This window comes from Crassostrea angulata, chromosome 1, assembly GCF_025612915.1.
Source record: "Crassostrea angulata isolate pt1a10 chromosome 1, ASM2561291v2, whole genome shotgun sequence".
Lineage (NCBI taxonomy): Eukaryota > Metazoa > Mollusca > Bivalvia > Ostreida > Ostreidae > Magallana > Magallana angulata.
The window spans coordinates 17778555-17792201 of record NC_069111.1 but is presented as its reverse complement, the minus strand read 5'-3'; the positions used below and the strand labels follow the sequence as shown (position 1 = coordinate 17792201).

General features: G+C 30.7%; 1 protein-coding gene across 2 annotated transcripts in view; it reads right to left on the bottom strand.

Moving 5' to 3' along the window:
• Nucleotides 1-12317, bottom strand: part of LOC128157459 (uncharacterized) — a 33736-nt gene extending 21419 nt beyond the window's left edge. Inside the window, exons 1-8 of one of the 2 annotated variants that reach the window (XM_052820019.1) lie at nucleotides 12132-12317; nucleotides 11023-11295; nucleotides 10771-10866; nucleotides 10265-10486; nucleotides 9681-9787; nucleotides 6839-6965; nucleotides 6532-6666; nucleotides 4827-5105 (exon numbers count right to left, since the gene is read on the bottom strand). In XM_052820019.1, the coding sequence (XP_052675979.1) occupies nucleotides 4827-5105; nucleotides 6532-6666; nucleotides 6839-6965; nucleotides 9681-9787; nucleotides 10265-10486; nucleotides 10771-10866; nucleotides 11023-11295; nucleotides 12132-12207 (1315 nt within the window). In that variant the 5' untranslated portion in view covers nucleotides 12208-12317. The remainder of the gene's footprint in view (nucleotides 1-4826; nucleotides 5106-6531; nucleotides 6667-6838; nucleotides 6966-9680; nucleotides 9788-10264; nucleotides 10487-10770; nucleotides 10867-11022; nucleotides 11296-12131) is intronic. The other variant, XM_052820028.1, reaches the window with a different exon arrangement.
• Nucleotides 12318-13647: the final 1330 nt, after the last annotated feature.

The window sequence follows — 13647 nt, the reverse complement described above, 5'->3', positions numbered from 1 at the left end:
TACGAACAAATTTTTTTTTTAAAAAGGTACGCTGGTAAATTCATTATTCTTCAAAACATTTAATCATTTTTTAAGATGACTAATGATATAATAAATAACTAGATAAATAAATCAATAAACTTTCATTCATAAAATGAGAAACCGAAAATCAAAAATATATAACCAACCTAAGCGCATATATATGTACGACTTTATTTACTTGTTAGTTGATTAGAAGAATAAGCTTTTATTTTTAAAAAGTCAGCTCATCACAATAGATGTGTTGGTTGTTTTTGAATTTTTAGGGGTTTTTTTTGTTGTTGTTGTTGGTTTTTTTTTAAATTATCCTTGTTTCATTGTTCGAAGAAATAATATGGCACACAAGTAAATCTTTATTGCAAAAATATGAAACAAATAGTATAAGTTTTTAGGTAATTGAATCGTATATCTTGATTTATATGGCATTGTTTTCAAAATTGTATATTTATAAACCACGTTGCAAACTTAAAAGTGGAAAAATTAGCAAATAGTGAGTGACACTATATACATAAGGTTAGTTCAGGCTCCATTTCACATTTTCCAAAGTAACCAGCAAAGATACCGACATTGTTCTGGTTGTGAAGACATTTCATTTTTTTTTAAAGTTTACATCATAAAATCTCACGTTTCGTAAAAATGTTTTTAAAAATATGAATATGCGTAACTTTAAAACGAAATGGTAAGCACTAACTTTACACATGCTTTTAATACATAATCAAAATACCCCTTACCCATGATTTAGAACCCCGTCAATCAAAGTAAAACTAAAACATTTCAGTTTCTCTTCATATCATCGCACCCTGTCTCCCGTTTGATATTTAGAAGAAGAAATATATAATTGTTTTTAAGATCGTCAATTCTAAAAACTTAATTGTAATAGAAGCAGAATGAAAAATAACAATGCATGCATTTTGCCGAGAAGCAACAAAAACTGCATTCAAGCTTGACTCTAGTGGCAAACCTAAACCATCTATTCCACCTTCTGTAGACATGCTTCCATATGTTACTTTATATTCTTTTATGGTAAAGCAATTGCCATGATACATAATAAATTGATGCAAATCAGAAAACTGCAACAGCTCATTAGATTGACCATTTTTTTGTAATTTCTTGTACAATACATCATCCGCAATTAAAACCATGTTCATGTCTGTCCTCCCAATTGTTGTTACATCTGTTAGACATGATTCCATAATGAAAGTGATACAGTTGGTCATGCATTGTCTACCTCTTGATAAAAAAAATGAAAAACTCACTGCATCTCAAAAATTCACTCATTCTCATTTGTTATTGTCATGTAATCTCAATTCTCAAGTTTCTCATTTTGTTATTCTCATGCTTCTCATTTTTCAAACAGAACAATGTGTCTCATAAATTCTCAAATATTTGTCACATTGAAAATCTTGTCAGTGGATCAACGTTCTCAAGGTTCATATACCTTTCAATATTATGTCAAATAATATATCAATGTATCTCAAATTACTGGCTCTAAAGTTTTCTCACCTGGCTGACTACGAATTGTATGAACAATTAAAGGAATTGTAAATTTTGTATATAGATCTATATATATATATGGTTACCATCCAGTGATACACATGTTCTATACAAATTAACCTCAGAGTGAAAAAAGAACTTCAACATGAAGTTAAGAAAAACCAGTGAACTAATCTTGACAATCAAATTCTAAGTTTTCTAACAGTTTTTAAATTAATATTAAACTATATTTCAATGGAATAAACAACGTAAGTACTATCTAATCTACTTATAGGCCTTGACAGTTGAAATTGTTTCAGATCAATATCATGAATAGCAACACTAAACACATTAAAGCTGTTCCTGCTTTGTGTCAACAATTCTAAAGAGTCACATTTCTAATTAGTCCTACTACCAATACAATGTATACTGTAATATATTGCAATAAAAAAAACTACACAGTAGGCCCTACTGCTTTACTCGCTCGCTAGAAATACTTTACACTTCATCGACACCGTTTCTTTTTTACTTATCTCATGAAAGCGATTTTCTAATCAAATAACGACGGCTATATTGTTTGAAAACTTGCAATGTTCTCTATAAATTTACCTGAGCTGTGAAGTCAAGTGTGAATTAGTCCCGCCTTCTTTGCTTCAATCTTGATGTCGTTGCGCTGTGTTTACAAAATGCCGACCCACGCTTTCCTTTGTAATTAGTGTATTACTACGCGGGTAAAGCTGCATATAATGTTGCAAGTTATATTTTAAGAAAAATTCATAAGTTTAATCACGTAATCGTATTTTAGGTAAATGTTTTAATAAACGATCTGATTAACAAAATGTGAAATCCACCGTGTATTGTCAGTTCTGTTCTAGGAATTATTTTGCCTTTTTACCGATATCACAGCCCGTGAACTTCTGTATGGAACCCCTTTGCAACATGTTGTTTACAAAACTACGTATTCTCTTTGAGCTTAAAATTGCACTGATAAATAGGCCTATTCTTTTATTTTTAATCTTTGATGTTAAAGAAAAATTTAGGATAAAACAAGGAAGAAATCTAGTGAAATGAATTTGAAAAAAAAATTGCCCAAATTTCCTGTTTTTTCCAAAATTCTCAGTTTGTAAAATTATTACTTCCCGTTTATCAGAAATACTCTGTACTAAATTTGGCAAAAAAATGGCCCTTTTCAAATGAAGGGACCGCGGATTACGGCTGATTAGAAAAGCTCAACCACAAAAAACATAAAAAACAACATCCAGTTGGCAGTAATTAAATCATGAAATCAACAGATAGTGACAACATTTTACTCACTACTTTGCCTCGTAGGTGATCCCCCGGTATTTTGAGCAATTATTGGTGTAAACACGTTATTATCCGTTTGTGAAGTGTTGATACAAGGAACTGGCTTTTTGGAATCTATAAAAAAAATAATTATGATTAAAATGTCTCAATCAATTTGGTTTTTTTATTGAATTAATCCAGTTTTTTTAGTCATTTTTTCTCTCTACTATCAATGTATTGATCGATGATACGATGATTTATTTAAGTACTTCAGTTTTTAGTATAGATTAAAAAGAGATATTACGATGTGCATATCGTTGATACGGGATGTAACGGTAGCGAAGATTGCAGGGAGAAAACATTATGATAACTCGTGTTTGCCAGTATAATTTCCGCGTGATTGATGTACCGTAAATCAAATAAAGAAGATAGATGCGTGTAAAATGCCCATATGAAAAATAATTAGATACTGCAAAATTAAAATATCATTAAATCTGATACTTTAAAAAAAAATTAAAAACAATGTTTATTTAACGTAACATCGGTTTGTAACCTTTAAATATTTTAAATACTTGCAATAGGTTGATTCAAACTCGCGTATGCGTGTCAAAATCTCCAAATAGTGTCAATTTTATAACTTCAATGCATTTTCTTTCATAGAGTGGGTCTGAGCTTCATATTTTTGTTATAGTCTAAATGCGGTTTAATTGAATTTAAACCGATTTTAATCAACAAAGATCTGGAGAGATGACCCACTATACTTTTAAAATGTCATTTTGTAGCCAAACAATTGAACGTTTTAGAAAAAAAAATACAAGTCCGTATATTCGTTGCCAACGTCTCATAAAGCATTTAAACAACGCACTTTGTTGTGTATGAAATGGCTCAGTGGTTAGAGCAAAAGACATTTGTTGACTTTATAGAACTTGGGTTTTAGGTTGTGGGTTCGATAGCACCAAAATTTAAGGATTATTTTTAAAAATGTCTTATCGTTTTTTGAAATATTTCAAACGGAATATAGTTAGAAATTACCCTTTTGTTAACTTGTATTATAACAAATCAAATATATTTAATTGAAAAAAAAATATTAAATTTGAAATTGTATTTTACGACTAAACCAAATGGGCAGTTGCGCCATCCTATTCCCCCATCTTCTTTATATTTCGATTTCATAATTTTGAAATATATTACTTCCTTTAAATATTTATGTACATACTTGTCTCCTTGTGTAATTCCCCGTTAAAAGTGTATTGCTTGTAAATCAATATTGCGTCCCTGGTTTTTTTTTTTATTTTGGACAAGGAAAAAATGCACATTTTAAATATTTGTCACGATTCTTTTCTTTAGATATGTAAAATATTCAATAAATCAGACTTTAGGAGTAAGTTATACTAAAAATAACAAGATCAATACACTACATTAGATTTGAATTATACGTGTAAGAGAAATAAAATGCGCATAGAGAGTCACGCTTGTGTCCTCACCAACAATAAAAAATATTCATGCGAACTAAATGTACATGTACACACGCATGCCCGGTTAAAAATTAATTTCCTGCAATAATTGTGCACAATATATTGTCATGAAACAGAGAACAATTCATTATCACTTTTTTTGATATTATAGCCAATTGTGCTAGCTTCCTAGTTTTTTTTACTAGTTATAGAAAAGCTTGCATTAAAGAACATTGTCATTTAACGCAATCATTGCGTTTAAACTAAATTAAAAGAAACTTTCCGGACTCAACAGGCTTCCATAAAATAGCGAAATATAGGGATAAAATGAATCATTTTTTTTACGTTACATATCATTATCAATGCATACCGGTATATTCTCAAATGTAAAAAATATGAAATTCATTAGGTTAAAAAAAAAATTGTATAATCAATTATGTTTTTTATTAGCACATACATGTAATATTTTTTTTATAATCTGTGCATTAGTATACGTGAACACAAAAGCATCCCGAATTTCAATGCATGATTTTTATAGACGTCTCAAAAAATTGTTGCATTGGAAAAACCCATTATTTTTTACCGAAAAAACTTTACCCGTTTTGACTCGGCATAAGAATGGAAGACCACGAGTGTTGTTGGTTGGTTGGACAGTTGTGTTGCCGTCTATGTTCTTTATTTGTTTGATAACTGGTCGAAACATGATAGATAAGTTTTGGTATACGGCCAGACAGATTAATGAGTTGTTAACTATGTGACTCAGTGGTGATTTGAGTAAATCGGATTCAATGCCTGGCAGTGACTTGTTTAGACTGATGCAAAAATCCATGGCATCTTTCCATTGCTTGTTATCATGTTCCGTGACGTTTGATCCATCTACAAGAAACCATGTTCCATACGATGATATTTATTATAAATACCATTAAGGGATTAAGTCTGAGAAAATAGACATAAATTCATTAAACTAGACAAATACCTTTATTTGTGAAAATATTATTAACAGCTAAGGATTCGTTTATTTGGGTCTCACTTTGCGGTATTGTTTAAACCTATATAGTACGTGTATGTGTCAATACATCACCTTGACTCTACATGCCTTATACTACACCCATAAATTGCTTGTTGAATTAATGTTGTATATTGAACTTTAAGGTGTATGTGGCGTATTTTTTGTGGATAACAATAATAAGATCTAATTATTTGCTTCGTTTCTTTACTTAAAAATAGGACTTTCACACAAATTACGCTTTATAAGTCAATCGCATAACAAAGATACAAGAAATCAAAATAATACATGTATTTTTTGGCGACGACGAGAAAGATAGATATATCGTTAAGTTTGACAGATTTGGCAATGAAAGAAAAGAGACAGGCAGACAAGGATAGAAAGAAAGGGAATATTGTTATCAGAGACCATGTAGATTGATAGAATAGGAATTAAAGCAGAATTAAACTAAGTTTCCATCATGAAGTAGTAAGGGTTTTGCTATATAGTCAGGTTCGTGCGTCCTGTGTTCCTTGTCTTTACTTTATAAGTTATAAACCACAATCGGATTTTCGTTTAGAGGAATTTTTGAATAAAAAAATAAACACTCTCAGTACACGCATCCCTCAGGGAAAGGGGGTATTCACTCTTAAAGGAGAAGGGTATTTACCGTGTCGATGATGCTAAAATCGTCTTTATTACACATAATTAACAACTTATATCGGTCTATTAATAAATGAATTTCAGAATAAAAATACTTCGAGCATCATCTGATATAAAAATTATCTAGTATAAGACATGAAAAACGTGATTCTAATTTGTAAACAACTGTTCTCCCATCGCGTTTTAATGCTAGGTTTTCCCGCACTCATGCGCAGTGGCGGTATAAATGGCGGATAACATTTTTTGATATTCATCAGACGTGTAGCAAAGTTTAGAGACAAATAACTAAGGACAGAACACTTTTTTATATGGGCTTAGAGTTTGTGAAACGTCTAATTATAAGAAGCATGATGTATATTTTTACTCAAACGTGTGTCAAAAATTTTACTCCAAATACGCCACATATACCTTTACTAAATTTTATTTAAAAACAAAAGTTCTTTAAGTTTTTAAGTCCATCTTACGTTCAGCACAATCTCCATAATGTCAAGTTTATTTATAAAAAGACCAAGTTAAGGAATAAACCCTTCAGATACCATCTGCAATAGCTTACAAACAAACAACATACTAAGATTAGAGCTGTATACAATATTATACTATGAACTCCTCCAATAGAAGTGACAAGGTTATTTTTAAGTAAACAAGAAAACAAACCATGTCGAAGACAAAATGCATCACAGCGAGCTGTCTCTGAACATGGTATTCCCCAGAATTTGTTCTCTTCTATATCAATGTAAGCTGCATTACAAGTTGAACTTTCTTCTCCAATGAAAGATAGACTATATGAACCTTGAAGAAACCATTTAAAAAAAACAAATATTAACTACAATTTTATTACGAAAATGATTTATATTTTAAATTCGAAATTAAAGGTATCTTCAAACAATCAAAAGATAATTATAAATTACATCTATAGTTTCTTTTTATAGATATATTACATAATAGAAACAAAGGTACATACCATCTATGATGGAATACAACTCTATATATTCATAGGAATCCTTTTTATCTTCTCGGCAATACTCATATGACACTCGTTTACCAGTGGCATTTTCACTTTGATCCAATAGAATACATTTATTTAGCCTCTAAAATTAAAAGGTAAGTCCATGGGTCACGTCCCTCATATGACAAAATTCTCTTAAGAAGATATGTTTCCCCAATGTTTTTTCATAGATATCGTAGTTTTAGTTTGACCATGACATGTCATAATTAAAACTTATTATTTTCAAAACACCAAAAGCATTTTCTGCATGTATGGGTCTAGGCCGATGGCATCAACAATTTTTTCAGACACATCACTAATTAAGAATATTTCTCTTTCTGTTTTCCCATTATTGTTTAGGGTTTAAGTAGCCCCCAAACAAAATAGTCTTATGAAAAACTTTGCACTCGTCGTAGTCCTATTTTTGGATTATTTACGATAGTTTGAAGACTCTACACTCCATCAGGATGCTTGCATATGACATTATACAAATCGATTTTCTTAGCACGCAGATTTTTTCATCAGTTTTCTTCCGAAATATTTTTTGGTCAAATCTGCATGCTTCCTATGGCCCTAGCATTGATCAGTGATGCATTATCTCGATGATATTTTAACTAAGAAGGAATTTATATTACACCAACTAGCCTTTGACCCGTGCGTGCACGGGTTGACATTGCATATGGTATAGGACATTTACGAAATAGATACATCGACCCACCGTATTGTTGACATTTACATATTAACCAAGCTTTAATAAGCCTACGATAATGCTATTAATTTCACTACACTATGTGTAGTTATAATAATCCAACTGTGTCTCGACACAGGCCTTCACCACAGTTAAAATAACTCCCATATACCCGTAATGTAGCAAACAATTGCAGAATCACTCCAAGACGATTTTGGAGAAAATTAATGAAGATGCATTGAAAATTACAGTCAAATTTATAACAAACCATTTTGAGGCTGTAAATACCTTTCACCCAAAAATTTAATTCATATTAATGAAGAATCAGGGACTGGAAGAATTCAACACTTTTTCACCAACGTTTTTACTCGCTTCGAATATTTACACATGTTGACATTTGGAACTTTCGGGATTTTTCATATTAAATGCACTGAGTTAGAGTTATCACCTACCCGTAATTCCTTTGATGAACAGAATATAATTATGACAAATTTGCAGTGAAAATTTATACGTATTTGTAAAATCGTTTCTGAGTTTATCCACACAAATGTGATATTGTGGAAACATAAACTAAAGAGCCTACTATGATTTATCGTGAATGTAATGCGCATGCGCAAGATTGTAAAATCCAAAAAATCCAAATGATTTCCGGATTTTCTAACGGAATTTTCGTTGATTCTTAATTAGCGAAGCTTGATTGAGAAAAAATTAAAACAAATTGGTAAACTTCAAATACCAATGATGTTTAAAATATATAAAACAGAAGACAGTACTGTACTCTTCCGATTTCTCGCGATCGGTATTAAAGCCCCAAAATTCGAGTATATTATTTTAATAAAGTAGTATAGATAATATATTTATACTATTATATAAAGGTTTTTTTAAGGATGGAAAGTGTCTTTTTTGAAACAATCTCCACTCCTCTACCTAGAAATATATTAATCAACGCTAAGTTAAAATCGACTTAGAGTATCACAGATAAAACCTATAAACAAGAGGCACAGATGTTCACATCGCTCATCAAAGCAACAATAGCTCATACCTCAAATCAGCATTTATAAAATCACAAAATCAATTTTAAAACACTTTGACAATAAAGTACAGTAGAAATGGCTTTAAAAGTATTCTAAAAACCTATCGACTTTTATCCACCTATTTTTATGTAAAATAGCTAGCCCCTTTTGTTTTTCTAGCATTTGAGAAGATATTTTTATTTATTCATATTTTAAAATCTCCAATAGTATCTCCTCTCCTATGACTAATTTTTTTGACAAAACTTTAACACAAGTTTCAGTTTTTCTGGCTAAATGTTTTCCCGGAGGAAGATTTTTAGGATATTCTCCTATGTAAAAATGCAATCCCCAACAATGAAGCATAATCATATCCCCGGAGATGATGAATTGAACAAAAATGAATCTACTCTAAGAATGTTTCCACACAAGTTTCTGCTTTTCTTGTTGAACAGTTTTTGAAAAGAAAATTGTTTTTAAAAAGTACGATTTATTGTTGCATACCCTTCCCTAGGAGATCATGATTTTAACAAATTTGAGTCTGTAATACCCGAGGATGTTTCCATACAAGTTACAGTTTTTCTAAATATGTCCCTTTGGTTTTTTAAAAGAAGATAATAATTTTTAAAAGATAATTTGATAATTACTATGTTAAAGTTGACCTGCTTCCGATTGTGGTCTTACCCTACGACGGGATAATGATTCTAACATTCTTTAATCTACACTACCTGAGGATGCTGCGATATAAGTTTCAGCTTTTCTGGCTACAGGGTTTTTGAAAAGAATTTTTTAAATAACAACAAACTCTCAATCTCCTATTTTATTTGAACAAACTTGAATTCTCTTTAAACAATACTGCTTTGTGCCAAGTTTGGTTGAAATTGGCACAGTGGTTTTTAAGAAACAAAAAGAAAATGTAAATGTTTACGATGACAACATCAACGACAGACAACGGCAAATTTTGATTAGAAAGCTTACTTAAGCCTTCGGCTCAGGTGAGCTATAAATCAAACGATTACCGTCAGAGAGACAAAATGGCAGACGCCTGACACTGTGTGATCAGAAGCTAGCTTAAGCTCATAACATTTTGAATAAAAAAAAGCTTAAAAATATTTTTCACCGTGACTCCAATTAAAGGTAGACGGTCAATTGTTTTGGTCCATTCAGTGACATCGATTGTTGTACAGTCCTCTTCTTTAAATTTATTTACAGTATAGTTGTAACATCCTGCAAAAAAAAATCATAATGGTAAAAACAAATCAAAACAAAACAAATCAATTTTATCACTGATGGTTTTTATTTCGAGAAAAAACCCCGATATTACTTAATAAGGTACAAACGTTTCTGAAGACTGCAAAATCAATGTAAATTCCTTTAAATTTTAGATACATTAACTTTTTACCGACTTATTGAATGCTAATTTTTGCAATTGATTAATATCGTTTCGACAATTTAACTAGTCAGAATAGGTCATTCCTTATATCTACAGCTATTCGGTGATGAATAATTATAGCCTAATATCTTAAATCATAAAACATGCTTTAAGAAAAGGTAGTTTCATTCAAGAAAAATAGTCATAATTGAGTGAGTTTTAAAAAAAAAGTAAATTATGTATTTTATATAGAAATAATTTAAAATATTGTATTTTATAAACGGAATTTTCCTTTACTGTTGTATATCAACCAACCATTTAAAGTACCATACCTTTGTAAGAGACCCATGGTTTGGATATAACAATAATGTTATTGTTAACACTAAACGTTGGTAGAACGGAGTAAAATGCAGATTCATTTGGACGAAGTCTGATTTGGTGTGCAATCGAATCGTTCTCGAATACACTGCAATCAAACGGGGTCAAAGTCGGCGAGGAAGCGTTAGGTTTTGGCATAATTACGTACTCAGTAAGGTTTCCTGCTCTGCTTGAATCTATTGCATCAGAAACAAAAGAAATTATTTTATACAAAATATATATCAGTAAAAAAATTAAGGTTTTTACACTTTTATTTTGATGTAAAAAATGTTCGCATAAAACTGTAACTCTCAATGTTTAAATTTTACACATGTGGCAAGCAACAGACAATTTGTCAATTTGGCATCAATGTATCTCTGTAACTTTAACCATTTACTTCAACAACAAAAAAATGAATTATGTTGTGAAATATAAAATACTGTAGTCATCGTAATAAAGACAATGCTTTAAATGTACTCACTGCTTGTATAAAGTCTTTTACTGTTATATTTTGTTATATTTTTGTCCGAGAGAGTCGCATAACATATATATAATCCTTCGTCCAAATTGCTGGCATCTGTAAATAGCTACTGTCATTGATAAATATTCTCTTTGATTTTGTTTACTGACTTTGTAATCAAACTAAACAATGGACAACATTATTGGGACTGATTACATTTATAAAATCTAAACATTACATTGGTGGATTGTGATATAAAACATGACAACTTACTTGAGACGTGTAACCTCACTATGGTTCTTTTGTTGTAATCATCATCTTTGTAATAGAAATATACCATCCTGCTATAATTATCGTTTTCCGGTAAATCGTTGTTTTCGAAATTCGATATTGAACCTTTTACTATTCTTTTGATAAACTGATTTTGTCTCAAAAGAATTTCTACATTTAATGTTAAAAGATCGACTCCGCTTAATCCAAAAATATTACAATCAATAGAAAAGGCTTCTCCGGTTTTTATGAAATTTGTTGATGCATCGATTGAGACTAAAATAAAATAAAATATATATTTAATTAATTTTTTTTTATTAACAATTATATAAAAGATTTTCTTATCTTCATATTATTTATATCATACAATATGCATGGATTTCAAAAATAAACGATTGTGTTAGTTAAGCAATTTTAATCTTTTACACAACGTATAGTTCTAACTTTTTAAATTGGATACTAGTAAATACATACGCATGTGTCATATTTTTACTCGAATTCAATACTACACAACTTACGTGTACATGTCCATCAGTAAAGTAGAATTTAAAAATAATTATTCTTTAAGACACTGCAAGTAATTCGCATATATACTAAATTTGTGACATCAAAATAGCATATTTTATATTGTTCTACTTTTATAAATGGAATTCAAACTCACAACACAAGAATAGGTCCATTATTTTGAAAATAAGAGTAACTTTATATAACTATTAGAAAATATAAAAGAAATATTAAAATTCAATGGAATTATAGGTTGTGGGCTAAACTGCCAGGTTAATCTACTATGTACATGTAATTATAAGTAACCCCCTCCCCCACCCACTTAATCTGAAGAGCCACTCAAAAGCATTTAGGAGCGAACCTAGCATCTGATTTAACTTTTATTAGATTGTTATATACATAAGTAAATTCATTGTTTTTATTTCACTTGTTGACTCAAATTGGTCTTGAGTATTTTAATTTTCAAATTTGCATTTACTGTGACTATATCATTGAAAAATACAAACACAAAGATATCCAAATCAACATGATAAAACAACAAATTATCATGACACAACAATATTCACGATACAACATACCGTCTAACTATATCATAAATAAGTACATACCACACACTTCGCTCTCAGCAGTTGTTTGGTAAATCCATCCCAAGAGAGTAAGTATTAGTAAATCCATTCCTTCCATAATTTGGATTATACTGTCTGTTACTTTCACGATTATATAAAACTGAACACACTTCCTTGTTTGTATCAATGGTACACTATTATTGGCGCATTGCGCACTTCCCTAGATGTGTTTGAAGCAACACTCCTAACTTCCCTTACCAACTCAAGATGAACTTGTGCATTTCATTGAAAGGTCTGAAAATGCATAGCAGACTCATAGCATCGTTTTTGAAAGAGGAGACAAATCCGAAAAATCTTGACAAGCCCAACAAATACATACATGTATTTGTCAACCTGGTGATCTTCTAAGCCTAATCCATGGTGCAAAGTACATTAAGCTATTGTTTTAAAAGTTCATTTTCTGAACTCTAATATTATTGTTTGTTTGTTCCCAATAAATGTAGGAGGTCAACTCAAAGAGTACATGTTAGATAATGTTTGTTGCCACTTTTGATGCTATATGCCCGTGCCTGCATAATAATAAAGCTATACATTTTATTAAAGAAACTTTCAACGATGGAATGGCATATTTCACATCTATACTATTCTGTCCCGTGCCTGCTTATCTCCACAATAGTATAATTTTATTCACAGAAATTATTTGTTAAAATAATTATAATATACCAATGCATAATCATGCGTATTTCCTTTCATTCTTTAGTTATTAGGTCTTCTTTATTATTTTATCGTTTCAACTGAATTACATGCAATAGCATTCCTTGCAAAAAAGCTGTTTAATTATCGCAGGTGGAAGCACATGAAGAATATCGATACTATAGTAGAGAGAGAGAGAGAGAGAGAGAGAGAGAGAGAGAGACTTTTTTATTCAATTAAGATAAAAAGTTTTAAAATAAAAGTGGCCCCTAATGACACGTTATTGAAATTTTCGCAAATAATGATAGCGTTACTACATACAGTAGTGTTAGTTTACATAATCTTCACCCAAACAGCAAATCCATTTTCATGGATCCTTTTTTATGTTTAACTTTTTTACAGAAAATTACTCAGATTTATGTAAACAAACAGGGTTTCTCTCTTGATAGCTACTTGACCTGTAACATCCCGTTGTGAATCGAGATAATATAATAATTTGGACACTTTTAAGTTCTCAAATGATGAACATTATGATGTTTGGTACATGTTTGGTGACAGGACACAACAAAAAAGTTCAAAGTCTTCTTCGCTAACACATGACGTCGTCTACGTTTGCAAGTGACTATCTATCACTATAACTGTCCATGCAGTTATTAAATGTGTTGAAGGGGGGGGGGGTTACAAATTTGACAATCTAAAAAAAGGCATGTTCGCAAATTGTGAAACATGTACCAAAAAGGGAGCAACTCCATGATGATTAAATTTTTCAAGTTTAGAGAGGAATATTTTTTTTATTAAATTTTTCAATTTTGATCATGTCATGTACTCTTAAGATCCATTCCGTCCTGGTACTGCTCATTGAAAA